The sequence below is a fragment of the Neofelis nebulosa genome, chromosome 2 (genome assembly GCF_028018385.1).
Source record: "Neofelis nebulosa isolate mNeoNeb1 chromosome 2, mNeoNeb1.pri, whole genome shotgun sequence".
NCBI lineage: Eukaryota > Metazoa > Chordata > Mammalia > Carnivora > Felidae > Neofelis > Neofelis nebulosa.
This window is the reverse complement of record NC_080783.1, coordinates 379,092-406,668: the sequence shown is the minus strand read 5'-3', so window position 1 is coordinate 406,668 and position 27,577 is coordinate 379,092. Positions and strand designations below refer to the sequence as shown.

General features: G+C 60.2%; 2 protein-coding genes across 6 annotated transcripts in view; one reads left to right on the top strand and one right to left on the bottom strand.

Moving 5' to 3' along the window:
• Nucleotides 1–15,222, top strand: part of FARP2 (FERM, ARH/RhoGEF and pleckstrin domain protein 2) — a 107,313-nt gene extending 92,091 nt beyond the window's left edge. For 2 of the 5 annotated variants that reach the window (XM_058698528.1, XM_058698523.1), the window contains exons 19-28: nt 1,953–2,083; nt 7,438–7,506; nt 8,094–8,183; nt 11,296–11,606; nt 12,349–12,467; nt 12,817–12,977; nt 13,875–13,982; nt 14,198–14,349; nt 14,613–14,678; nt 14,969–15,222. In XM_058698528.1, the coding sequence (XP_058554511.1) occupies nt 1,953–2,083; nt 7,438–7,506; nt 8,094–8,183; nt 11,296–11,606; nt 12,349–12,467; nt 12,817–12,977; nt 13,875–13,982; nt 14,198–14,349; nt 14,613–14,678; nt 14,969–15,035 (1,274 nt within the window). In that variant the 3' untranslated portion in view covers nt 15,036–15,222. Of the gene's footprint in view, nt 1–1,952; nt 2,084–7,437; nt 7,507–8,093; nt 8,184–11,295; nt 11,607–12,348; nt 12,468–12,816; nt 12,978–13,874; nt 13,983–14,197; nt 14,350–14,612; nt 14,727–14,966 lie in introns of all 5 variants that reach the window. The other 3 variants (XM_058698539.1, XM_058698548.1, XM_058698536.1) reach the window with 3 other exon arrangements.
• A 230-nt stretch (nt 15,223–15,452) lies between these two features.
• Nucleotides 15,453–27,359, bottom strand: STK25 (serine/threonine kinase 25). Its single transcript, XM_058698556.1, is given in 14 exon segments — nt 15,453–15,802; nt 16,034–16,170; nt 17,684–17,755; nt 17,913–17,947; nt 17,950–17,993; nt 17,995–18,027; nt 18,259–18,404; nt 18,793–18,978; nt 19,067–19,224; nt 19,947–20,055; nt 20,513–20,569; nt 21,231–21,461; nt 26,604–26,726; nt 27,227–27,359. Coding segments are annotated over 13 exon segments (1,278 nt in total). The 5' UTR covers nt 26,634–26,726; nt 27,227–27,359; the 3' UTR covers nt 15,453–15,762.
• Nucleotides 27,360–27,577: the final 218 nt, after the last annotated feature.

Here is a 27,577-nt window from a genome sequence, read left to right as displayed (position 1 = left end):
GGGGTTTTGCTGATGCAAAAACCCAGCAAGGTCGCGTGTCTGAACGTGCTGTGTAAATTGTTAACATGACACAGTGTTGATAACCCGACAGCCTGGATGGGTTTGCCCCAGAGCCTGGCCATCTCTAGAGCCCTGGGAAAGCCATGGACGAAACACATGCTTAGCTGACAGCAGCGGTCAGGGCCCCTTCCCACATGTTCCCCGACCTCCAGGGCTTCCTTGAACCTGTTGGGCAAAAGGGGATCCCTTTAGATTGAGGCTTGCGTTGTGTTTTTTTATTTTTATTTTGTTAATGTTTATTTATTTTTGAGAGAGAGAGAGACACACACAGAGTGTGAGCAGGAGAGGATCAGAGAGAGGGAGGCACAGAATGCAAAGCAGGCTCCAGGCTCTGAACTGTCAGCACAGAGCCCGACGCGGGGCTCGAACTCACAGACCGCGAGATCATGACCCGAGCTGATGTCAGGCGCTTAACTGACTGAGCCACCCGGGAGCCCCTTGTGTTGTTATTTTATCTTTCATTCAGTAAGGGTTTCCTGAGGGCGCTGCCTGGCACTGGCTTGGGGCCACACGTGTGTGTCTGATCCCTCGACATCACTGTGATTCTGTGGAGACTCAGGCACAGGTGGGCCTGGGGACATCAGTTTGGCAGTAGGTCAGACACGTGTCCCCAGCTTCCACAGCCAACAAAGGTGCAGTGCGAGCCCACGTTCCAGCCCTGTGCTCCATGCACACAAGGCGTCTGAGAGCGAGGGACACCGGCGAGGCAGCCCGCGGTGCACCGGCAGAGCAAAGCAAGCATCCGTGTGCCCCCGCGTCCAGACTCAACGGGAGCCCTGCAGCACAGCAAGGCCGGATGCGGCAGGCAGGCGTTCAGGGCCGTGCACCGTCCCTGGGGCTCTCCCAGCGGTTCCTCCGGAGGAGTGGCTCATCAAAGCGCGTGCTTTCTTATCCCATTTGATCCTCTTAAAGCTGTGAGGCAGGGTGGGCACCCCGCTGGGAGCAACCGACTTGCAGGGGCGGAGCTGAGGGTGCAGACAGCTCCCGCTGTGCCTCTTGGGCGCACCAGGCAGTGGCCAGGCTGTCAGCGGAGGTTCTGGCGGGAGGGTGGAAGCTTCTCTGAGCCGTCCCCAAAAGGAAACAAAATGCGGCCACTCTGCTCTGGCCAAGCGGCTGCTCCCGGTGTGGCCTGGTCAGGGCTGTGTGGTGAAGGCCACCCTCCGTGGCTGCTTTTGTGCTTTGTCTGAATGAATTTCCCGTCCTGATGATAAACCTTCATATCTGTACTGGAACTACAAGATTGGCATGCGTTTCTCGATTCAAGGAGAAAAAGGACAAAGGTTTTGAAGATGCGAATTATTCACCTTTCAACTACAGTAGCTAGTTCTCCGTAAAAAACAAATACGGCTGTGCCCAGAACGGCAATTATTCACAAAGACCATTCTTCCTGTTTTCCAAGCCGGAGCGTTCGCTAGTCAGTGGTTTGGACGGAACAGGTCCAAATTTCGAGGCATCTGCAGGGACCCCCACGTGCTGTCCCTGGCAGCTGCAAACCATGGACGGCAGTCCCATGAGGACTTGGGAGTAGAACGTTCCTTGGGTTAAAACTGCCTTTTAAAATGCCAGTTCCAGGGGCGCCTGGGTGGCTCAGTCGGCTAAGCGGCCGACTTCCGCTCAGGTCACGATCTCGCGGTCCGTGAGTTCGAGCCCCGCGTCGGGCTCTGGGCTGACGGCTCGGAGCCCGGAGCCTGCTTCCGATTCCGTGTCTCCCTCTCTCTCTGCCCCTCCCCCGTTCACGCTCTGTCTCTCCCTGTCTCAAAAATAAATAAAACGTTAAAAAAAAAATTAAAAAAAATAAATAAAATGCCAGTTCCTGTTGCAGAGGTGTGGGTGGAGGGTTCCTTCCATGCCCACCTTCCCCGGTGCCTGTACTGAGGGGTCTCTCCTCACAGATGCCCTCCAGGCCATCACAGAGATGACCTCCACACTCCAGCACAGCCTTGCCCGGCTGGAAAACCTCCAGAAGCTGGCAGAGCTGCAGCGGGACTTGGTCGGCATAGAGAATCTCATCACTCCCGGCAGGGTGAGTGACTTCGAGGAAGTTTTTTGAGATGGTCACCTAATTGTTTGGTTTTTATCCAGTGTAGTTGACAATACATTGTTGTGTTAGCTTCGTGTGTGCAATACAGTGATGGTTCTGTGCTCCTCATGGTGAGTGGGCTCTCAATCCCCCTCACCTGTTTTACCCATCTGCCCACCCACCTCCCCTCTGGGAACTACCAGTGTGTTCTCTATAGGTAAGAGTCTTGGGGGGGGGGGGGCGGGGGGGAGGGGTTGTCTCTCTTTTTTTTCATCTGTTTCTTAAATTCTACATACGAGTGAGATCATATGGTATTTGTCATTCTCTGACTTCTTTCGCTTAGCATGATATTCTCTAGATCCATCCACGTGTTTGCAAATGGCAAGATTTCATTCTTTTTTATGGCTGAGTAATACCCCATCTTATCTATACACCACGCCTTCTTTATCCATTCATCGGTCAGTGGACTTGGGTTGCTTTTATATCTGGGCTATTGTAGATGATGCCGTAGTGAACTTAGAAGTGCAGGTATCTTTTCAAGTAGTGTTTCCATATTCTTTGGGTAAATACCCATAGTGGAATTACTGGGTCGTAGGGTAGTTCTATTTTCAATTTTTTGAGGAACCTCCACACTGTTCTCCAGAGTGGCTGCACCAGTTTGCACTCCCACCAGCAGTGCACGAGGGGTCCCGTTTCTCCACATCCTCATCAACACCTATTGTTTCTTGTGTTTTTAAGTCATTCCAACAGGCGTGAGGTAATATCTTGTGGTTTCCATTTGCACTTCCCTAGTGATGAGTGACATTGAGCATCTTTTCATGTGTCTGTTGGCCATGAGGATGTCTTCTTTGGAGAAATTTCTGTTCGTACCTTGGATTATTTTTTCATGTTGAGTTGTGTAAGTTTTTACATATTTTCGATACTAATCCTTTCTCAGATATGTCGTTTGCAAATATGTTCTCCCATTCAGTAGTTGCCTTTTTGTTTTGCTGTTTCCTTTGCTATGCAAAAACTTATTTTGATGTAGTCCTAATAGTTTCGTTTTGCTTATGTTTCCCTTGCCTCAAGAGAGATATCTAGAAAGATGTTGCTAAGGCCAATGTCAGAGAAATTATTCTGAAGTTACCTCTTCTAGGATTCTTATGGTTTCAGGCCTCACATTTAGGTCTTTAGTCCATTTCAAACTTATTTTTGTGTATGGTGTGAGAAAGTAGTCCAGTTTTCCCGGCACTGTTTGTTGAAGAGACTGTCTTTGCCCCGCTGTATATCCTTGCACCTTTTGTCAAAGGTTAATTGGCCATATAATCATGGGTTTATCTCCGGGCTCTATTCTGCTCCACTGCTCTATGTGTCTGTGTTTGTGCCGGTACCACACTGTTTTGATGACAACTCTTTGTGGTATATCTTGACATCTGGGATTGTGATGCCTCCAGCCTTGTTCTTTTTCACTTCGTTGCGTGTAATTGAGACATGAGTCACATACTGCAGAATTCATCTTTCCAAAGTGTACAGTCCAGTGGTCTTTAGGGCATCCACAAGGTTGTGCAATCATCATCGCTAATTCTAGAACATTTTCATCCCCCGTGAAAGAAACCCTGTACCTGTTAGCCGCTCCCCTCCCCCGTCCCCAATCCATGGCAGCTACTAATCCACTTTCCGTGCATTTGCCTCTTCTGGACGTTTCCTCTAAGTGGAATCACTGTGTGGCCTTTGCGTCTGGCGTCTTTCACTGAGCATCATGCTTTCGGGTTCATGTTGTAGCACGTCAGGGCCTCACTCACTTCTGTGGCTGTAAATTCTCTTCTCTGCATACAGCATACTCTCTGTATCCGTTCATCTGCTGGTGGACTCTTGGGCTGCTCCCCCTAATGGGGACCGTGAGCAACACCGCTGTGAACATCTGTCCCTGCCACACAGGTCCATCTGTGAACACGTTTCCAGTTCTCCTGGGTAGACACTTAGGGGTGCAACTGCTGGGTTGTATGGGAACTGGGTTTAACCTTTTGAGAAACTGCCAGTTTTCCAGTCTTTCGGAGTTACCAGACAGCTTTACGTTCCCACCAGGGGTGTGTTGGGATTCCGGTTTCCCTGTACCTTGTCCCTGTGAGTCTAGGCGTCAGGCTGCTACACAGGGTGTCTCACCGTGGTTACGATTTGCGTTTCTCACACAGCGGATGCCAAGTTTTTTGTTGTGTGTTTGTTGGCCATTTGTGTGCCTTCTTTGGTGAAATGCCACTTCAGATCCTTTTCTCCACCCGGGTTGTCTTTTTGCTGTTGAGTTGTGAGATTCTTTATCTGTTCTGGATACCGGACACTTACCAGAATAGGATTTGCAAATATGCCCTCCCATTTTGTGGGGTGTTTTTTCATTTTCTCGATGGTATCACAACACAGAAGGTGTTGGGTTTTGTTTTTAGGGATTTCTTAAATTTTTTTTATTTATTTTTTTAAACGTTTTTTAATGTTTATTTACTTTTGAGAGAGAGTGAGTGTGAGTGGGGGAGGGGCAGAGAGAGGGAGACACAGAATCCGAATGGGGCTCCAAGCTCCAAGCTGGCAGCACAGAGCCCGACACGGGGCTCGAACTCACGGACTGTGAGATCATGACCTGAGCGGGAGTTGGATGCTTAACCGACTGAGCTACCCAGGCGCCCCCAGAGATTTTTGATTTTCACGAAATCCAATTTACCTATTCTCTCTTGGGTTGCTTGTGCTTTAGGTGTCACAGCTGAGACATCACTGCCCAGTCCACAGTGTGAAAATATACGTCTGTGTTTTCTTCTAGAAGCTTTCTGTGTTTCAGCTCTTATATTTGTTAATGTTTATTTATTTTTGAGAGAGAGCATGAGCAGGGGAGGTTACAGACAGAGGATCCAAAGTGGACTCCATGTTGACAGCAGATGGCTCGATGTGGGGCTCCAACTCACGAACAGTGAGATCATGTCCTGAGCCAAAGTCAGACGCTCAGCCAACTGAGCTACCCAGGCTCCCCTCAGCTCTTATATTTAGATTTGATCCATTTTTAGTTCATTTTTATGTGTGGTGTGAGGTAGGGGTCCCACTCCATTCTTTCCCACGTGGACATCTAGTGTTCCCAGCACCATTTGTTGAACTGTCCATAGACACAGATATGCAGGTTTCTTTTTGAACCCTAGTTCCCTTCCATGGGTCTACATGTCTCCTGGCTGCTTGCTCCTTGCTTCGCCACTAATGCTTTTTGCTTTGAACTTAGTACTGTCAACCTAAGAAGACTTTTTTAAGGGTTGCATGGGGGATGTTTCTCATCCTAACACAAATTAGACTGTGGTGTGTAAGTCATGTGTCCGTGTTAGCCTTGTTAGAAGGTATGGAGAATGTGGGATCACAAAGAAAAGAAATGAGCTACACTAAAATGTATAGGAAGGGGGAGCCTGGGTGGGTCAGTCTGTTGAGCGTCCAACTTTGGCTCAGGTCATGATCTCGCGGTTCCTGAGTTCGAGCCCCGCATCAGGTTCTGTGCTGACAGCTCAGAGCTTGGAGCCTGCTTCGGATTCTGTGTCTCCCCCTCTCTCGGCCCCTCCCCTGCTCGAGCACTGTTTCTCTCTCTTTCTCAAAAATAAATAAAACATTAAAAATTTTTTTACGTACAGGAAGGTTCTGACCTCCTGGAGTCAGGGCTTTGGTTGGTACCCAGACAGCTCTGTGTCCTTTCTCTCCTTGCCACGTGGCTGAGGGTTGCGGCTGGCTGTGAGCTCCTGGAGGTCAGTAGGGCTCTCGATACAGGCTGTTTCTCTCGGTGCTCCACGCAATGGGTTATCGGTGGTGGCCCAGGGGACCGTCACTACAGGGACTGGAAAACCGGGCGGGGTCTCTGTGTGGCCCGGCAAGTTGCTCCACGTCTGGGGCCACCAGGGGACTGATGGCAGCTGCTTGGCTCAGCGCCTGGCATGAAGTGGCTGGTCTGCAAACACTTGCTGCCATAGTTGTTTTTAGCCCAAACCTCTAACGTCTTTATGACTCAGGGCTCCTGGTCTCCCTGCTTGCTAAATGCTCATGTCAGAGACAGAAGCCACACCAGAGACGTGAGCAGAGGAATTTAAGAGCCAGGGTTATTAACTAGGAAGAAAGTTGATAATGAGGTACCAGAGGGCCAGCAGGGCCCTGTCAAAGAGGCAGAACGCAAGTGCCACCCGGTGCGTGCGAGCCTGCAGCGCCGCAGGCAGTGTTTGAGGGAAGGGCAGCCACGGACCTGGGACACACTCCCCGGAGAAGGGGCTGCTGCCCTGCGGCTCCCCGGGGCAGAGGGGGAGGAGCCGGCTGTGTGAAGGGAGGAGCCCTGCAAACAGGACTGGGGGCCGCAGGAAGGGGCTGGGCTCCCTGCTCACCCTCAGCCGAAGAGTGAGAAGAATGCGAGTGAGAAGAATGCGTGCAGCTGGGCAGGTGGGTCCGCAGGGGTTCCGCGAAGTCCTCAGTTTTACGCCCTCACTCGGTCCATTCGAGGGCCGGGGTCTCTGGCGAGTGCTCAGGGTGTGAAGCTCACGCTCCTGCTCCTCTGAAAGGAATGACAGATGACAGCAGAATGTCTGGAAATTGTCCAAACCAGAAATCTTCGGAATTACCAGGACCGACCCTTCCCGCCATTGGTGTGGGCAGTCAGGCCTGTGTGGATGCCCGAGGGCCTGGGAAGTGCTGCTTCCGGGGCAGGTGGGGAAGTGTGAGGGTGTGCCCGGGTCCTGGTGGTGCCATCAGGCCCTGGCGGCAGAGGCCGCACCCTCTCCTCCTCGGTGGAGGGACAGCCCAGGACGAGTGTGGGCGGCTCCCACCAGGGCCTCATTCCTTTGGGGTGGAAAAGCCTGCGTGGTTTGGGGAATCATTTCTCCAAATGCCAGTGCCCAGGTGGCAGCTGACACTAATTACCTGTAAACATTTGGTGGGAACCAGCTGTCCCTTCCTCCCTCCCATTCTCAGGCTGCTCTGGCCGAGTTTTTCCTCAAAGCTGAATTCCAGTATCTCTGTGTCTGAACCTTCCAGAAGCTTCCCCTCAACAAGAACAGTGCCCTTTGCATTCCATGAAGGCTCTCAGCATAGCTGGCCAGTGGCGAGACAGGGCTGCAGGTGTTCAGCAGACAGCCTGGGGACCGACTTGGAAGCCAAGGGAGGCGGGGGGGGGGGGGGGGGGGAAGGGAAGAGGTCGGAAAAGAATGGAGTGTCCTGGGTAGGAGGGCACTGTCAAAGGGTCGGACGGGGACCTGTGAGTGGCTCATCCAGACGGGCTCAGAGAAGTATAAATGGTGACATCACCTGGCCCTCAGCCCCGCCAGCACACCACCTGCAGAGGTGGCCTTCGGCACAAATAGGACCTCATCTCTCTCTTTTAGGAGTTCATCCGCGAGGGCTGCCTTCACAAGCTCACCAAGAAAGGTCTGCAGCAGAGAATGTTCTTTCTGGTAGGTGGGGTGGGTGTGGTTGTGTCCGGTGAGCCAGCGCTGAGGCCCAGGCAAGCAGCCCCAAGTCAGACAGGAGCCCGCCTAGGACGGCACAAAACACTCGCAGCGAGGCACCTGCCTCATTCTGTGTTCTGGGGGCCTGTCTGCAAGGCCACCAGAAAACTAGAAGATAGAAAAGTCCACATTCCCGTTGCTGCAGGAATGTTCTGCTGAGAGCTGGCTTTGCCTCAGAGAGGCCCTCCCGGTGGGTCCCCTTGATCAGCTCCCTTCCTCCTGCCACTTAGGAGACCCCAGCCTGAGCCACCCTGGCTGAGCCTGACCAGAGGACCAGCCAGAAGTCCCCACCGCCTCCAGCTGGCGGGCACTGGGCGTGCGGGCCTGAGAGATCTGCTGCCTCGTGTGGTTACCAGCTCGTCAAAATAATCGTGTGACTGAAAAAAAAAAATCCCTTTTTTGCCCAAAATCTCCAGCAAGCTAAGCCAATTTGATAACCACATAAAGGCCCCAGGCGCTGAAGTTGGTCTATTAAGACATTGAAACCTGTCGCTTGCTTTTAAGCTTCATGTAATAAAGCCTGTCATCTTCAGTTCTCAGATATGCTGCTCTACACAAGCAAAGGGGTCACGGGTACCAGCCACTTCCGGATCCGGGGCCTCCTTCCTCTCCGTGGCATGCTGGTGAGTGCCAGGCACCGCGCCGGTGGTCGTTACTATCCCTCCTCATGCTCCAGCCCACCTGCCGTTCCCCTGGGGGCCTGTCCCTCCTTAGACAGCACAATGGGAGACCCCAGTTGGATGCTCAGGGAATGGGGCTGACCCAGCTCTTGAAAAAAAAAAATCCCGATCCCCTTTCACTGCTCTTGTGCTCATCCCTTCTCACATGGGCCGTTCTCTTCACGTCGTCTGATCGTTCCTAGCTCTGTCACACGTGCACGTGCGCGCACAGCTTCAAAACCGGAAGACAGCACCGCCAACAAGTCGTCAGGCTGTAGTTGGGGGCTGGGCTCGGGCCTTCCCTCCACGTTCTAGGAGCTGGCCACAGGAAATGTCGCACCCCGTCTGTGCGCCGCCGTAGCGGGCCTGGGCCACCGGTGACCCTGTTGCACAGCGTGCCCTCTGTCCACACCACACACCAGTCAGCATGTCTGTGTCCCCCTAGCACAGGCTCAACCAGACACTTCAGTGTGGTCTCTGACGAGCCCTTCGTTTTGATGTGACCCAGTTCCCCAGCCTTACCTTTTGTGGTCGGTGCTGTTCGTGGTCTGACGACCCTGCGTGAAGGTCTCAGAGAGGCTCACGCGCACACATCGACTCACTGTCCATTCGCCCTTGAGTGTGAACCTGCACTCAGCCTGGACCCCGTCTTTGGGAACAGTCAAGATGGCTGGCCAGGTTCGGGTGTTTGCCACAGAGCTGTGCTGTTGGTCCAGAACAGGCCACACTACAGTGAGCGTCTCTCCTGCAGCCCCGCCAGCCTCCCGTCCAGGTGTCCACGGGCGGGGGCTCAGACACCACTCTGCTACACTTGCCTGGTCTGCCTCAATTTCCCCACCCTTCTTCAAGGTTGTTTTCCCCTTCCCGGCCCTCCGTGTTCCTGGGCACTGTGCCTCCTTCCACTGGGCACCCGAGCCTGTAACATTTGGTGGTTTTCCCCACCCTCAGCAAAACGGGGCCTGTCCGAACGCACTCCTCTGCCCTCGCTGGAAGCAGACCCCATCTGTTCTAAAGTGTATATTTTTTAATTATACTTTCATCATAGAAAAAAAAGGAAAATATAAAATTCTCTCATAACTTCGCCACCAAGTAACACGCACTGTTGGCATTTTGCAACATGCCCTTCAGGCTCCGTCTGTACGGGAACATTTCCATGGGCGGCACGACGCAATCACCTACAAGCTCTTCTGTAACTCGCTCGTTCTTGCTCAGCGCTTCATCCCTGACGTCTCCTGTGCTTGTAGTGGGTGGGCTCCGTGCACATTTCATGGAGACGGGCAGTGGACTGGGAGGCCAGACTCTGGCTTTCTGAGCTGTTTCCCGACATTGGACATTCTGGCTCCATTTAGTTTTTCGAAATTAGAAACAGCCCCGTTGGATTTTGGTCTTTCTACACATCTCTACGCCCAGCACGTGTTGTTTGAGCCTTGGGCAGCTCGTTTTTCTGGCTCCGAATATCAGCGCCACATCACTGCCGGAGCATATGCACGACCCGGCCTCCCACTAAGTGCATCCGAGCCTCTTTCCACGGCGCCGGGGGGCACTGGGCACTCACCCCTCATCCTTCACAGTCCGGCCAGTGGCGCAGCTTTTGGACGGTCGTGGAGGCTGACGGAGTCCGTGTCTCCTGGAGTCCGTGTCTCCTAGAGTCCGGGGCCTCCCCGAGGAGAGACGCGGGCGTCTGCTGCCACGGTCTCTGTCGGTCTGTTGGCTCTTCGTACACGTTTGTGCCGCATTTTATAGACGCCACCCGCTCGCCGAGGCCACGGATCCCTTCCCCAGCTGGCAAGTCCTGTTTGTCTCGCCTGCGGTTTGGTGTGATCTGGTAGAATTGAAAGTCCACTGGACAGTGATCGTGTCTTGCTCCTGGGACGGCACCTGGCACAGAGGTCCCAACAAATCCTTGCTGAAGGAGAAATTCAGACATTTTTATAGTCAGATCAGTTCATCTTTTCCATCAGGGCTCCCATCCTTAGTGCGGGCTCAGGAAGTCCTTCCCTGTGCCAAGATCACATCGGCGCCTTTTTGTTCTTCTGATCCATTCAGTTTCCTTAAGTCTCCCTCACAAACTGCCTGAACGCGTTTCCTTGCGGGCCGCCAGATGGGGACATGCCACGTCCCCCCTTGCACGCAGCTTCCTTTGTCGAATCTGTTTCTCTCTGACCTCCAAGGCTGCCCTCGTCACGGAAACACTGTGGCCTTCACACTTGGGGTGCTCGCTGGGCCTCCCGTCTCATTTCTCCGGGCCAGCCTCAGTTCACACTGTTCTGTCATGTGGGGGGGTTGCTGTGTTGGGAAGCTCCACCCCTTATTCGTCCTCCTTTTGAGAAAGTTCTTTGCTACTTTCAAGTATTTAATTCTTCCAGATAAACTGAGGAATCATCTGGACAAATTCCTTGCAAAAACAGCACCGGGATTTCTAGTTCAATGGCATTACATTTAAGGGCTGACTTACAGGGGGACGAACGTCGTGACCTTCTCTTGCTGGCCACTGCTCACACTTTCAGATCTTTTGTGTCCTGAGTGAGGCTTGGTGGTTGGCATCGCATGGGCCCCCACACAGGGAAGCCGTCTCTTCGGGGGTGGTCTGTAACCGGCTGGTTCCGGGGAACAGACAGCCGGCCCTCATCCTGAATGCAGAGGGAAGGGTGACAGGTCTTGGCTTCAGAAAGAGAACCTGTGTCATGTTTACGGCTTCCTCCCGTTTCCATGTGAGAGACATCAGAAGTCACACGCTGGATTTTAGCTGAGGTGTATGTGGCATTGCAGAAATGACCGCCCTCCTCCCGACAGGGAGACCTGTGCTGGCCGGCTTCCCAGCGTCAAAGCACCGTTGCATCCCTGGAGCCCCCTTCCTCGGTCACAGGACAATTTCTTGTCTGTGCTTTGGGTTTGATTAGATAATATTTTATTTGGGAGTTACTTCAGTGAGTCACTTAGAACCGTGAGCAGTCCGTTAGGCTTTTCTCTGAAGCTAACTTTGTCAGGTTTTGGTACCAGGTTTATAAAGCGAACTGTCCATTTCCCCTTTTGATAATGAAAATGCTCAACATTTTTTCCTGTGCTTGACTTTCAGCTAATAGTGCTGGACCCACCGGTGAGTAGTTGGGTGCCCTGCGGCCCACAGCTCGCCCACCTGGGTGGCAGGTGCCATGGCCCGGGGATCCCCATGCCCCCTGAAGCCCCTGGTAGTCAGCAGAGATTTGCCCAGCACAGGGCTTCCGAGGCACCTGCGTTGTGCTGCAGGCGCGGGCTCTGCCGGCCCCGGGCTCACTCCACACGCCCGCCTCTTCTCCCGCCACAGGTAGAAGAGGGCGAGAGCGAGCGGTCTGTTCCACACTGCTTCACCATTTGTGCAGCTCAGAAAACAGTCGTGGTGGCAGCCAGGTAAGAATGTTCCACTGTGCACCCAGCGGCCCGGGGCGGTGGGGTGGGGCGGGGGAGTGCTTCCCTGGCACGAGCGAGGTCGTTGTGGGGCGCGTGCCCCCTTGAGCCCTGCTTCAGTTATGTGACCAGAGAGCAGGTTCTCCTGTGGTGGAAAGCGAGTGACCTTTGAGAATGTCCCCACGGAGCGGCCACGGTGCTGTTGAGCTGCCTCGACCGGGGGCAGCCCACGTGGTTAGTGGCACTTAGGTCCCCTCAAGTCGGGGAGGGGCCCGGCCTCCACCTGCCCCCACGGCCGAGCCACTTCCCCCAAATCACCCCAGTGTGAAGGAGGCCTGAGCTCAAAGGTGAGCAGGCGGCTCACTGCCCTGTAGGGGCCGGGGGTCCCTGGCCCCTTCCAGAGGGGAGGCGTTTCTCCTCCCGGGCGGGCACCTGGCTCTGGGCTTCCACCCTGTCGTCATCGTGTCACCGCTGACATCAGAGAGCACAGGACACTTAATGGCCCACCAGGAAGCCGTGGCAGCTTAATCATGAACCAGGAACGGGTCTGGTATTTCAGCGGCAGAGACTTGAAAGTTCTGGTTTCAGGAATAAAGTGTCCCTGGAGAAGCCCCCCCTCCAGGCCCTTCACCTCCCAGGGGGGTGCGGCCCTCGGACCTTCAGTCAGAGAAGCCGGCACAGCAGGGAGCCCCTGGTGGCCTGGGTCCTGTGATCCGGGCGCTGAGCCTCGGCCCTCCCCCACCAGCACCCGCCTGGAAAAGGAGAAGTGGATATGTGACCTGAACACTGCCATCGACGTGGCCAAGAGCGGGGGTGACCCGTCCCTGGTGCTGCCGGGTAGCGTGCTCTGCGCTCCTCCCTGCAGTGAGTTCCGGCCGGGGGCGCCCCCTCGGGGACCCCGCTGCACCTAAGCTTCCCTACAGATCCCTTTTCTTGGTCACAGGCCTCCTGCTGGCCCACAGGCTCTCCCTCCACAGAGAACGGTCCAGGCACCCCGAACACCAGGGGAGAGGTTGGGCGGGGCACGGGGAGGAACCACGAGCTCTTCTGGCAGAAGCGTCGCGTGACTTTGCTCTCCGCCCATTGCTGACCCGGGCTGCAGGCTTCCCTCATCCCCCAGTCCAGAGCACCGGACCAAAAGCACCCCCCACCCCCACCCTACTCGCCCCGTGCTCCCGTTTCCCTCTGAGCAGAGGGCCGACTCCTTCCCCAGGGTCCTCTGAGGAGGTCTCCCCGGAGCAAGAGTCCAAAGACACTCATGGCGTCCACGGGTCCCTGGAGGGGCAGGGCCAGCACCGGGCCAACACCACAGTGCACGTGTGCTGGTACCGGAACACCAGCGTCTCCAGAGCCGACCAGAGCGCGGCCGTCGAGGTACGGCGGCCCCAAGCGCCCTCTGCTTGCGCTGGCTACAGGGGAGGAGGGCTGGACCGGGCAGAGCAGGGGGCCACCAGGCTGCGGGCTGACCGTGACCATCAGGGCTTGTGCAGGCCCACGACGAGATTAGTTCCGTGCGGGAGGAGCCGGGCGGACGGCGTCCCTGGGGTTCTCCGGAAAGGGCGGTCTCGTGGGGGCTGCCGCCTCCCCTCCCACCTCCATCACCCGGAGCGGCCACTTCGCGCTCCAGCCCTTCGGCCCCCAGGCCACCTCCCATTCGCTGTGGGTTTTGGGCTCCTGTCGTACCTGAGGCAGAGCCAAGTGAGGAAGCCGTCAGAGCCCCGGGCTCCCCCGTCAGCCGGGGCCCGAAAGGTAGGGCCCACCGAAAGGGCAGAGCGCCGCCAGCATGCCAGGCCCCACGAGCCCGGGGCGAGGAGTGCGGGCTGAAGGCGTCCCTGCAGGGCCCTCGTGAGCACAGTCAGGGTTACAAGGGAGAGGCGGGGCCACTGGCCACAGGGGCCATCCTGGGTCAGGACGCCACGCTCAGGGCCAGGCTGTCTTGTCGGGACCGTGCTAACTTGGCTCCACGTGGCCTGTCGCAGCATCGGGTTTATGAGGGTCATGGCTGAGGAGGTTATAAACAGGGAAAAGAAACTGCGTGTCCTTCTACTTAGCGCCTGGGACCTCAGCCCCCACATCTGTAAACCTCCTTCTGTCAGACTATGAACAGACTGACGACCCAGAGCCCTGGCGAAGGAAGCTGCCGCTCAGGAAAGTGTAGTCAAGGCCACAGCCAAGAAAGCCCTCGGGGGCCGACGCGCGCTTTGGGGTAGCAGGTGCTCCGGGACAGAGTCCCAGGACGCTAACCAGTACCGGTGTCTTTCTTTCCCATAGAACCAGCTTTCAGGGTATCTGCTGAGAAAATTTAAAAACAGTAACGGCTGGCAGAAGCTCTGGGTGGTTTTTACCAACTTCTGTTTGTTCTTCTACAAAACTCATCAGGTAAAGGTGCTGGACGGACGGAGCCGGGGCGGGGAGGTGGCTGTGCCCGTGGCACTGGCAGACAGCGGCCGCTGCTTCTAGCACAGGAGAGCGCAGCCTCCCGGCTCCTCCGCCCGCTCCCACGGGGCATTCAGTCCCGACGGGGAGAGCTGGCTCGGCGGTGGTCGCGGGGGGGGGTAGGGGATGCACCCGCCGAGCCGCGTGCCACCTTGCAGGACGACTACCCCCTGGCCAGCCTCCCGCTGCTGGGCTACAGTGTCAGCGTCCCCAAGGAGGCCGACTGCGTCCACAAGGAGCACGTCTTCAAGCTCCAGTTCAAGTCCCACGTCTACTTCTTCCGGGCTGAGAGCAAGTACACGTTTGAGAGGTAATCCTGTGGCAGGCGGCCACGGTCGGCCACTGTCCCCGCGGGTCTCCTGTTGTTACAGAGGGTGCCGGAGGCAGGCGCTCTGAGCCCTGGAGAGAAGGGCTGGGTGCCGCCTCCAGAAGGGCTGGCTCGTCCGTTCGCTCCGTGCCTGGGGTTACCCCCTGGGGAGTTATTTGAGCACAAGGCCACTGGTGTGACCAGAGCACACCCTGAAATCCGAGTGAGCATCTTGGGAACTTCTGACGGCCCAGCCTCTTCTCCAGGTGGATGGAGGTGATCGAGAGCGCCAGCAGCTCCCCCGGGAGGGCCAGGCGCCCCGAGGACGAGGCGTGAAGCCCGCCCTGCCCGAGGAGGGCAGAACCAAGAAGCAGAGCAGGGTCAGCACATCCCCCGTGACCGCGGGTCCCGTCTTCCCCACGGCACAGGGGTGGCTGTGGTCTCCTCGGGTCCCTGGCGTAGGATAGGTGGGGCAGGACAGCGTGGGGACGCCTCACAGTGACCTCTGGGAGGGCCGTCATCCCGAGACCCAGTGGGCACCGGGAAGGACACACAAAAAGGCGGGCCCGGTTCAGGGATGGTGGCCGCACCCCACGCTCCCCTGCCCTCTCCTCTTCCAGAGCAGCGCTCCGCCGAGGACCTGCCCGGAACGGGAACCAGGGTGGGCCCCACAGCTGCACGCCAGGTGACACGTGTCCACGCAAGTCCAGCAGCAGCCACTCTGGAGCCCGCCCCGCAGCCCTCTGGAGGAGAGGACACCAAAGTTCCCACCTGGTCCCGGGAGGGCAAGGGCCTAGAGTTTCTCGGTTCCCCAGGGTTTCCTCACAAATCAAAGTAAACGGACACGGGCTCTGTTAGTCTGTCCATGCAAACGTGCGTGCGGTCCGAGATAAAGAGTTTCTCCCCTGCTCTCCTGCCAGCGGGCCACAGGGTCACCCTGTGCCATGATAAGGACTCAGAAGCCAGAACCGGGGCCCCCGCCCACCACCAGCATCTGTCCGATTCAGGTTTTTATTGAAAGTGGCCCGAGCCTCTCGACGTTCTATGAAAACTAACACCTTAACCTCAGAACATTTAGGGAAGCAGGAAGTTCGTTTTCTTTAAAAAAAAAAAAAAAAAAAAAGTCCTGGCCGAAACGAGTCCTTGGGAGACACAGTAATGCGACACGAAGCAAACCTGGGCCCGGCGCGGCCTCGGTGGGCCCCAGGCAGGGGAGGAGGCAGGGCTGCCCCGACAGTCTCTGCTCCTCGTGCCACGTGGTCACCTGTCGGTGCTCCGCTGCCAGGAGGGGACGTGGAAGAGGGACCCTCTGCGCGGGTGGGGGGCGGTGACCCGGCAGTGAGGCCCACGTGGCCACGACAGCACAGGGGGCTCCACACAAAGACCCTTCTCCCCACTTCTCAAGCAGCAGCGCCTTCAGCGGGATGACGTCAGGTGGTTTCTGTTGTGGGAAAACCTGCGGAGCGGGGGGGGGGACCCGGTCACTCCCGGCCAGGAGGGGCGCGGCCCTGGACAGGGTGGGGGCTCCGGGATGCCGAGGGAGGGGGCGGCCCGCGTTCTGCCCCGAGCCTCTGAGCACAGCCCGCCGGGGGCCGCGAGGGCCGCAGCCTCTCCTCGCAGGCCCCGAGGCTCCAGAGGAAAGAAAAAGAGAAGCCGACGCAGACAAGGCCGGCGCCCCGGGCCTCACCTCTGCACGCGTTCCACCAGGTGCGCCATCAGCTTGTCCGAGATGCCAGGGCAGGACTCCTCGGCCAGGCTGAAGGCGTTCTCGAGCTCCTCCAGCGCCCCCACGCCTCCGCCGCTCTGCCTGTGCTTCTCCTTGAGCTGTGGAGAGACCACCGGGAGCCTGACCGGAACTGCCCACCCCGGGGCCCTCGGCTCTGACGCTCCCAGAAGGAAGCTCCCGCGGAAGGCTTCCCGGCCCCTCGCTGTGACCTGCGTTTGTGGGAGCCCAGCTGTCGGTCCACCGCAGAGCTAGGGTGGGCCGGGTCCCCCGGGGTTCCTGGGACTGCTGCTTAGGCCAAACCCGGGGCTCCCGCAAAGACAGATGCTGCCCCACCCCCGCGCCTGAGGGAATCTCCCAACTCCATTCTCGAGAGGGGTCTCTACTGGCCTGTCACCGTCACGCGACAGTGGGCCAGGCTAACCACGTCACAGAAACCCCGTGCCTCAGGCCCTGCAAACTTGAGAGAACAGCCCAGAAAACCCTCAGTGCGCAGCACGGCCAGATCAAGGCATCCTGACCCTGGGCCCCACCACCACCGGGGGCTGTGAGAACCAGATGGAGGCATCACCGCCCTGGGGATTAGAAGCAGGTCACCCGGGTCCCCTGCCACACCCCTCACAGAAACTACAAGGGTGCCTCCTAGCACACCCCGTCCAGCGGCCTCCACCTCAGGCCCCGCCCACAGAATCAGGCCCCACAGGGGGGCCCCGACCACCTGATGAGGCTATGCTTCCCCCCCAACCTCCCCACACACACGCCATCACACACGGTGCAGGGGCTCCAGCAGCCCAGGGCCCCACCCCTCCACTCTATACATTCCAAGCGGCCCAGGGCACTAACAGCCCCGGCCCTCCTCTGACACTGGCCGCCTCCCTCCCCAGTGTGGGGACGTGTCCCAGCTGAGCCCAAGCTCCTGGTCCATGGCCGGACAGTACCGCTCTGGCCACCTGCTCCTCCCCAACCTCCTCCCCTGCATATCAGGCCCCTCCAGGTGGGAGCTCTCCCGCCTCTACCCATTGCCCCCCAGCAGATACCCAAGGGCCCACTTGCCTCAGGAAGGCTCTCAGCACCCCATTCCTCCCTCTCTGGGCCTGCGGTGGGAACTGGGCCCCTGACCTACTGCCAGCCCCAAGTCCAGGGTGTGGGGGTCCCTGGGGTGCTATCGACCCCCCACTGGTAGGTAACGTGCAGGGTCACATGACCCTTGAGGTCTCCCTGCCCTGAGCCTGACATCCAGCACTGAGAACTGAACCTCCCAGGCTCTGTCTCAACAGATGACCATCCCATGCGTTTGCAGTTCAAAATAAAAGTCACAGTTTTCGATCAGAGCCATCCTGAGACCCCAAACCACCACAGCAGGGGGAGAACTCGGGGAGGTCACATTAAAGTACTTTCTCCCGGCTGCTTCTGCTTTGCTCAGAAAGCCTGGCCCCCAGGTCCAGGTCCAACCACAATGGGCTTCAAGGGGCCCAGAAGCCCCACACGCCGGGGGGGGGGGGGGGTGTGGCCAGCACACCTCCTGATAAACCTCAAGGTCGCAATGTGGGGACAGCATGTGCAGGGAAGCACGATAGCCTCCTGCCCCAGGGGACCCCCTGACCTGGCCCTTACCTCTCCAAAGACAGGCCGGACCAGCGTGGACAGGCACTGGGACCTCGGCTGCCTCTTGGCGGGCTCCGCAGACTGCCAAGTCAAAGCCCCGGCAGGGTGATGAGAGCGAGTGTGCCCCAGGGTCAGGCGTGCCCCGCCCCCCTCCCAGCTTTCTGACCTCCTTAAAAGGTGTAGCCCGTGAGGTGTCCAGGCCTGGGTGCCTGCCCCCCACCCCCCAGCCAGGTCAGACCTTCTGGGAGCCGTGCAGGGCTGTGCCCTTGTGCACCTTGCTGTGGGGGCTCGGCCGGATGGTGGGGGGGAACGTCCAGAGGGGGCCCTGCTCTCCATCCTCAGTGTCTCCGTCACTACGGTGGAAGGTGAGAAGTGTCATGAGGAGCATGGGGGCTGGGATTTGGGGGTCCCAAGGCCCACACCTGCCCTTAGTCTCCCCGTTTATTTTGGAGGCAACCTCATGGCCCTAAATGTCAAGTAGGCCCGCCCCGGGGCCCTAGGGGCCCACTGACCCCCCACCCCCACCCCCGCCACGGCACAAGGCCCACGGCCATCAGGGGGCGTGACCCCGGAAGGGCCCTTACATGTCGGAGTCCTCCGAGCTGGACTCCTCGCCGTGCCCCTCCGACTTCCAGCGCTTGTAGCGGTCAATGAGCTCAGTGAGGAAGGAGGTCTTCTTGGTGTAGCGGGTGATGAACTTGTGCTTCAGCAGCTCCTTGGCAGTGGGCCGCTGCCGAAGGAAGGGCACAGGTCAGCGGACGCCAGGGGCAGCTGAGCTCTGCCTTTACACTCCCGGAGCTCACGGCTCCCCCCGGGGACCACAGGGACAAGGCCACCAGCAGGCTGGGGTGGAACACATCCCCTCCACACCAGGTCAACACCCGCCACGAGCTCCCCCAGACCTCAGCCCCTGGCCAGGGCCCGCTCTGGATCAGGAGGCGCTCGGGGCTGGGCGAGGCCGGGCGCAAGGGAGGGGCCTCAGGCCCCGTCCCCGCCCACGGGGCCGTTCTCTGGGGCCCGGTCCCAGAGCCGCCCCTACCGCCTTCAGCCGCTCAGGCCTCCTCCCGGCCCACCCCACAGAGCCAGGGCCCCAGCGGCCAGGGCGAGACAGGCCTTACGAATCGGGGGTCTTTGTTGAGGCAGGCTTCCACAAACTCCTTGAAAGGCTTGCTGTGGTGGCCCTCCAGGGTGGGCGGGCTGTTCTTGGGAATCAGGAACAAGACACGCATGGGGTGGAGGTCAGAGTTCGGAGGCTCGCCCTTGGCCAGCTCGATGGCCGTGATGCCCAACGACCAGATGTCAGCCTGGACGGAGACCCATACAGGACTGTTGCCGCCGGGGGGGGGGGGTCCCAAGCCACGCGGCGGCCCCCCTGCCGCCCGCCGCGCCCACCTTGAAGTCGTAGGCCGACTGCTTGATGACCTCGGGTGCCATCCAGAAGGGGGTGCCCACAAACGTGTTCCTCTTGATCTGTGTGTCTGTGAGCTGCCCCGCCACGCCGAAGTCGGCCAGCTTCACGTCACCCTGCTCTGAGAGCAGCACGTTGGCGGCTGCTTGACACAGGACGGTAGGGGGTCACCCTCAGCACCGCGCAGGGCCCCTCCCCCTGCACACAGCTGCCTGAGGAAGCACAGGTCTACCTGGGGACGCCAGCAGGTCCGGCTCAGGGACCTTAGCTCTCCTCGGCACCCGGCAGGCCAGGCACCCAGGACCACGTGCACAGCCGGGGGGTGGCTGCGGGAGGGGCCCGCCTGGGCACGAGGTCCAGGCCTTCCCAGAGTGGGCCTTATAGGACAAACCCCAAGAACAGAGCCGCCGCCCTTTTCTCCCGAACGGCAAAGCAGGCAGAGGTGACTCTGGCCCTCGCCCTCACACCCCCGGCTGCCCTTGGCAGGGCCGGCTCCCACGGTGGGGCCGCTGGAGCACACACTGGGCGCTCAGGAGACCACGAGCAAAAAATCCACACGTCTGCTTTAATCAGGTCCCTTCCGACCCGAGGAGCAGAGGTGGTGTCCCCACCGTACGGGCACAACATACTCGGAAAGTTCTGTTACTGGCAGCGTCTTCAGGAACAGAGCGAGACGGCACCGCTCGGCGTCAGACGGCCCAAGGGAGTTCAGGCCAGAAGCGCCGAACTACAAGGGTCCCCACATCCCAGACCCCCCAGTACCGCCAGCCGCACACCCCTCGCAGCGACCTCCACCTCGCACCCTGGCGCTTCTAGGGTCTGGAGGGGACGGGGACGAGGGACAGGGGCCGCGCCCCCGGGGACCTTTGATGTCTCGGTGGATCTTGCGCTCCGAGTGCAAGTAGTCCAGGCCCTTCAGGATCTCCCGCAGGATGGTGGCGATGTACGTCTCCTCCAGGGGCCCGGGTTTCAGCTGCAGGCAGAGAAGGGACGGCCGGGCCTCAGGCACCCCCACTGGCACACGCCAATCCCAGCCCCACGGCCGCGGCCTCCACCAGGGGATAAGTGGACTTCAGATGCTGAGTCAGGTGGGAGTGGGGGAGGCTCTCTCCAGACGGCATCTACCGTTCTCTCCGCTGGCATGAAGGGGGTCCCGGCCACTGCCGAGCCCACGTACCTGGGGGCGCTGGCCCGCCTGCACCCCACCAGCCCAGAACCCCTGGGAAACCAGTGGAAATGGACCCCAGTTCACTTCTGGGCTGAGAAGGCTCTTAGCACACACCACACCGAAACAGCCAAGGACCGGAGGCCCACAGGAGCCGGGGGTCCTCAGGCAGTGGGTCCAGGGCTGCTGCCCCAAGCCCCACAGCCACCTCCTGTGTCCACTCCTGCCCACGACAAGCCGCCCACTGCCGCAGCCTATGCCTCACCAGGTCCAACGCGGAGCCTCCGCCCAGATACTCCATGATGATCCACAGCTTCGTGCCCTGGGCCCAGAGAAACGCCCATGAGCTCGAGGCCACGGCCCCAAGACACACACTCCCCGTCAGGGGAGACTCAGGCCTCCAGCCCTCAGGAACCCTCAGGGACCGACCCTCAGGGACCCACCGCAAAAGGGCCCCAGGGGCCCCTATCCAGCCCCCCCTCCTGTCACACCCCTGATGTGTGTGTGTGTAGATGGACCCAGTGCTCAGGCCGGTGGCCAGGTCCCCCATGCCAGTACCCCAACGGGAACCAGGCCGCAGGAATGACATGTCCAGCCGGCACTCGGCCTGCGGGCACCTGCACCCAGGCGTCCCCCTGGGCGGGCCCCCAAGGGCAGAGCGGGGGATGGGCTCAAAGACGCTGTGCCGTGGGGCTGCCCTGGCCCGGGAGACGGCACGGCCAGGAAGTGAGACCCCACGGCCACTGCAGAGCCAACTAGGTCGCATTCATGTCCTACACGCCCACCTGGCCCTCGGGACTGTAGTTTCTTGAGTGCCCTCATCCTTCAGACCCGGCCTGTCCCCACCGTCCCCATGTGGGGGCCTCCCGAGCAGGTACAGGGACTTTCTGCCTCTCTGGAGGCAGCCTGGGTGGGGGGCGGCGGTCACGGGCATCTACCCCAGCGCAGGCCTGGCATGGAGCGAGCCCCCACCCCACAGGCACCTTCAGGTAGGAGCCGAAGTAGCGGGTGATGTAGGGACTGTCACACTGGCTGAGCACAGTGATTTCCTGCTGGATGTCCTCGATCTCATCCTCGGCCTCCTCCAGGTCGATGATCTTGATGGCCACCACCTCCTTGGTGCGGTTGTCGATCCCCTTGTATACCTCCCCAAAGGAGCCCTTGCCGATACGGTCGAGCTTGGTGAAGAGCTCCTCGGGGTCCACGCGTGAGTGCTGTAGAGACACGGAGCAGGCAGACTGAGGGTGACCCTGCTGGAGGAGGTGGCAATCCCCAAAATGAGGAGCTAGGGAGCCCACCCACATTTTTTTTTAAGTTTACGCTTTTTAAATAATCTCTACACCCACTGTGGGGCTTGAACTCACAACCCCAAGATCAAGAGTCGCAGTCTTCTGACTGAGCCGGCCAGGCTTTTACCTCTTTGTTCAGGAAACCTAAACGTACCCTCCCCACAAAGGAGCACAGAGGCCCCCGCAGCAGCCAAGGGACCAGGCTGTGGAGCAGGTGGAGAGACCATGAAGGTCATGCCCTATCTGCCCACACCCCACACGTGGACACGTGGGGAGGGCCAAGTGAGGCACAAGGACAAGTTTAAAGGGGATACGTGGGTAGGAAATGGGGACTTGGGGGCAGCGAGGCTATCCCATAGGACAGCGGGGACAGTGGGGACAGCACCAACGCAGTCTCGCAAACCAGGGGCCTAGTTCGCAAGAACGTACCCATGCTGCCTCTTCGTTTGTAACAAACACACCCCAGCTAGACTCGGGGGCAGGGGAGGGAGGTACCGGCGCTCTCGGTTCCCCGGACCCCCCCGAACTCCTCGTGAGCAAGAGTCTATGGCGTCAGCCGGTTCTCCCTGCACACCTGGGAGCCACACACCCCGGAAATGGCTTCCCTTCTGGTCCCCAAATCAGTCCTCAAGACAGCTCCACCCTCACACCAGCGGGGAGTTGAAAACTGATGCTGTCTTGGACGCTTAATCCTGGATATTCAAGTACCACGCAAAACCAGCGCACTGTCCTGTCCTCAGACTTAAATTCAAAGCCTGAAAAAGAGCGCCCAGAGGTCTGAGCACCAGGGCGCGGGCCGGCAGAGGGCACCCGCCCGCCCGTGGGCGGACACTCACACGCCTGACGCTGACCTTCCACACGTCAGGGGCTGAGATGGCTCTCAGCCTTTGGGGGGCTGCCCGAAGGAGGCAACACCCCTGCGCACGTGGCCCCCCGGGCTCCCGAGAACAGCACTCTCTTGGGAACGCCAAGCCACTGTGTCCTCAGAGAGCCAGCAGCAGTCCACACAGCCCCAGAGCGACGCAGGGGGCCAGGAGGGTGGGAGCCTAGCGTCTTGTCCAGGCAGAGGCAGAAAGGGTTTTCCAAGGCCCCGAGACTCGGATCCACCAGGAGGCGCCTCCCGGCACAGAGGCCGCTGCCACAGCCCCAGCACCACTGGCAACAGAGCATCTTGGCGCCGGGTACACGAGGGAGAAAAGTACGGCTTCCCATGCCTCATCGGCCCAAGGGACAGCCCATCCTGCGGTGGGTGGGTGCCCCCGGTCCCGAGCTGAGCCCTCCACGCATGGACTCGGCACACACACGGAGCCCACCTTGGGCTCACCCCCAGCAAAGCTCCACGTCGGGCCCGACCAGCTCCAGACAGAGACTACGCGTCAACAGAAACTGCTAATTAGCCGCCTTCCCGAGGTGTGCGACCGGGAGGGAGGGGACAGCACGCAGGCCCACAGGTGAGCAGCCCTGATTCCGAGCACCCGGAGAGCCAGGACAGCAGGGGCCGTCGGGTGCCAAGAGCCCCGCAGGACAGCAGATGGAGCGGGGCCTGGCCGGGACCAAGGGGCAGAGCAGCACTTCAGCACAGTCCCCACAGACAGGGCGGGCTGGGCCGGGCTCCATCCACACGCTGGCCCAGCTGGTTCAGGAACGTGGCCCTCCTCGCTTCCTCACCAGAACCAGCAGCCCAGTCCCCAAGCCAGTGCATGTAGAGGACAAGGTGCAGCGGGTGCACGCGGTCAAGTTACCACCGAGTCCCCAAGCCAAGGCTGAAGGCTTCAGCAGGACACAGAGCTGAGCGCCACTCGGGTCCCTCGGGCCCAACCGCCGGGCATCTCCATATCTGCTGCGCATGTCAAGAAAACCAGGACAGGTTAGGCATGTGGCCGCGAGTTGCAGTCACTCGGCTGTGTTCAGGAGGGGGGTGGCGCGGATCACGTGGCCAGAACCCACCCCCACCCGAAAGAAAGGCCCGGCAGGGCGCCTGCGCCATCCCGCCAACCCCCGGCCCCACACGCGACCCCACACGTGACCGGCCGGCGGCAGGACAAGAACACCTTCCTGCCGGAGGGCCTTCTCCGCGAGCGGTGGGGGACCTCGCCGTTCCCTGGCTGCCACGGTGGGGCATGGTCTGGGACACGGCCCCTCCCGGACCTGCTCCTTCCACATGGGCCCAAACAGCACCTTCCCAGAGGCTCTTGCCACCCACTCAGCCGTCACCGCCTATTCGGTGCCAGGGGCGGCAGTCCACCAGACCGCCAGCCTGTCCCCTGCCCCAGAAGGGCTGGCACAGCCCTGCAGGATACCCCACAATGGCTGTCCAGTAACTCCAGTCCAGCTGGTGCCCTGACCTTGTGTCCTCTGTCGCCGAAGAAAGTCCCTCTCCTAAGGTGCCCTGAGAGAAGAGCTGGAGGAGGTGGGACGGACAGCAGGCAGCACCAATCAGCGGGTCCCCTTCCCACCCTCAGGCAATTGCTGGCAACACGTCCTCCTGCTCTGCTCCCCTCAGCCCTGCTGAGAACACCGCGGCCCTCTCCACGCAGGGCCAGCAACCCAACAAGGGAAACCCCCAGATGGGGCACTCAGACCCCCACTGCCCGGGAGAACACGGTGGACCCTAAGCCAGAGTTCCTGGCTTGGCAAGGAAGGCGGGGAGCCCCAACCCCCGACTCTCATACTCCTTGAGTCCCCCCGACTGCAGGCCAGTCAACTCAGCAGACAGTGTGACACGTGCACACGCCTGGCTGCGGCCCTGACACTACAAGAATGTCACAGGGCCCACCTGTTCCCAGCCCCGCCGGGAGAAGGAAAGGCAAGTAGCTCCTGGGTCTGGGAGCCTCGGGCTGCTTTTCCAGGCGATGCTGTAAAAGCTCAAAAGCCCGACTGGCTCTGGGGGTTGACACCCTTGTCCTCCAACCCTGAGGCTGCCAGGTTTGTGGCCGCTGCCTGGCAGCGTGTCTGCCGTTAATGTCACCTCACGAAATGAGGGGAGCGAAGCCATCCCCACCCACCACACGACAGGTGGCAGCACAGGAACAAGCTGGGGCGGGGGGGGAGGGAGGAGGAGAGATGGGGAGGGTGGGAGGGCAGGCTGTGGGGGAGCACGGCCTACTGCCCCAAGCAGGGACTGCCCCATGGAGCCACAGTGACAACTGTCTCAAGAGAAAATGATACGCTGACAGGCTCCCTGTCACTGGCCTCTGAAAGGACAAAGGGGGCTTCGTTCCTGAGGGGTCCCTTCTCCCCGTCTGATCTGGACGCCGAGGGCCGACACGAAGCACCGACCGCACACGGGGACGGGGCAGCTCGGGGCTCCGACTTCCGGGACCCACGGGAACTACTCCCATAGCTTTTTTTCCTTCCTGTGTTCTAAGAGGGAAAAGAAGAATGGTAAAGGGTATTTCTGATTCATTGGGAGAAACAATGAAGCCGTGACGACAGACACATCCTGCCATCGGACTGCAGGACGGTTGGGAGCGTCACCCCAGGTACACTTGGATTCGAGGCCTCGACCCGCCACTTTCTAGCCAACTAGCATCTCTAAGTACCGAGTTTTAAACCCAGGGTGACGACAGCACCTGTGTGGTGAGGCTGAGGGGAACCACGAGAGCTACACACGCAAAAGGCTTAGCGCAGAGAGAGTGGCGGCAAGCGCTCTATAAACGTTTACTGAATAAGTAAATGTCACCCAAAGCGTTCTGTTTTTTCTCCAAATCAATTCTCTCTTTCTAACCTGCACCTTTCTAACCGCCTCTTAAGTTTGACAATGAATGTCAAAGCCCTTCACACATGGGTTTGGGGCTTTCTGTGCACTTGGAGCTGCAGCCGTGGAACTTACAAGGTGAGCTTTGATACAGTCACTTCACGATCACCCGGCTTGGTTCTCCGGTGCTTTCTCTACAGCTTCTGTCACTCACCAGCAGCAGGATGGGGGGCGGGGCGGGGTAAGGCAAGGGAGGCTCTTTCCGGGTGCAAAACGTATCCTGCAGCTCTTAAAAATAAGCTCGAGGCCGAGTTTTCTCTGCGCACCAGTAATGTGACTTACCAGACAGAAACGTCAAAGCCTAGAGAGGAATCTGCTAGCCCCATTCGGCATCAACCGGTGAGGCCCGGTTCCCATCTGTGGCCACAGCTGGTGCAGGACGCGCTGCTCGATGGGAGCCCCACAGGCTTCCCCGTCCACACCTTCCCGGGGCAGATGCCAGCGGAGGGGGGCTAACGGGCCATCCCATCACCCTGCAGCAGCCAGCCCACTGAGAACACGACCACACTGCCAGCACCTAGGAAAAGTCTCCTTCATGCTGCCTCCATCGCCCTTGTTTTGAGACAACAAAACGGGGAGGGGAACCAACCACAAGCCCCCACGCTGGCTGCCGCCACCACGTCCCGGCACCAGCAGCCGGCTCCGGGCAGACTCCGGACGGATGTGGGGGTGACGCCGGTGACGCCGCAAAGTGGTTCGGGTGGGGAAGCACAAGAACCTTGCAGGCAGGCACTTCCGGCCCAGGTGACGCGCTCCTAGAGCAGCCTTCCCAAGAAACCCCGACAGAAGCACACTGGGGCCCTCAGCTCTCCCGACACACCAAGTCACCCGAGGCTGCTTCATCGCGCCCCCAGGGAGGGAACCCCCAGCCTCTGCCACAGCCCGGCATGCCCCTGGCCCGGCCCCGGGACCCCGCAAACGCAGCCACCCAGGTTCCCAGACAAACCCACCGGCGCCGCCCGGCCCCGCTCTGCTCCCAAGGTCAGCCTCCGCACACCCTCCACTCCTGCGCGGGGTGGATGCTGGGGGGAGGGGGGGGGCTTCTATTCTGAGAAGTCTGCGCGCATCTGCCCCCCAAAACCCCGCACCAGCCGCCCCGAGGCAGCAGCCCCTCTGCACTGCCCCCTCCTCGGGGTCCCCGGAGGAGCGGGGTCCTCAGCGGGCGGCTCTCCTGAAAGCCCAGGCGCTTTTCAGGTGACACGCTCGTGGGTGAAATAAACGTCTTCCCGGGACGTGGCGGTCGGCGCTCCCACGTGCGGGGGCGGGGCAGGCACGCTGCCGCACACCCCCCAACCTGGAACCAGCCTTACCTGGTTGGCGAAGCCCCTGAGGTGAGCCATGTCTGCGATGCCCTCAGACCATCGGCTGCAACCCCACGAGGCCCCTAGATCCCGCCTCGAGGCTCTGGAAGCCGGTTCCCTCGCTTCAGTCAACTGGAAGGACAGCAGGCGCGCTCGATGCTGGTGCTGCTCGGGGTACACGGGGCTCCCCGGGGCCAGGCGCCCCCACCCGTCTCGTTCCTTGATGGCCTCACCAAGCGGGGCCCCCCTTCTTAGCCTCTCCCGCCCGCGCTCTGGCCTCCGACCCTCCACCGCCGCCCAGGGCCGGGTCCCCGAGCCCCTTCACGCCCCTCACACCCCCCGCCCCACCGCCCCAGCGCTGAGCCCCGCCCCCAGCGCCCTACCCCACCCCGAACCCCACCTCCAGCGTCCTCTCCCCCCTCCCCGCGCCCTGCCCCCACCGCCAAGCCCCGCCCCCAGTTCCCTCAGCGCCCTCCGCTAGCCCCACGGTCCGTAACCGCCCGACACCCCCCACCGCCCGGCCCCCTCCCCAACCGCCGCAGGCGCGGGCCCACCCGGCAGCGCGCCCACCTCCGGGGGGCTCCATCCCGGCCTCCCCCGGCCCGCTCCTCAGTGCCCACGAAGGCTCCCACCCGCAGCCTCCTCTCGCCCGGGGAGCGCCCGGACCTCCAGCCCGCGAAGGAGCGGCAGTGGCGGCGGCGACCGGAGAAAGCCCAGCGGCGGCGACGGCGAAGGCGGTGCGCGGTGTCGTGGCCCGGCGCGGGGCTCTCTGGGACACCGAGTCCCGCCGCTCGCTCCGCGCTCGGGTGCCCGCCGGCTCTGGACTACAAGTCCCGGCAAGCCACGGGGCAGGGCGGTGTCGCGGGGCTCGCCGGGACTCGGAGTCGGGCTTCCTGAGCGGCTCTACACTACGTCTCCCAGCAGGCCGCGGGCCGGGCCGGGGCGGGGCCGGGGCCGGGGCCAGGAGGGGTCCTGCAGCCGGG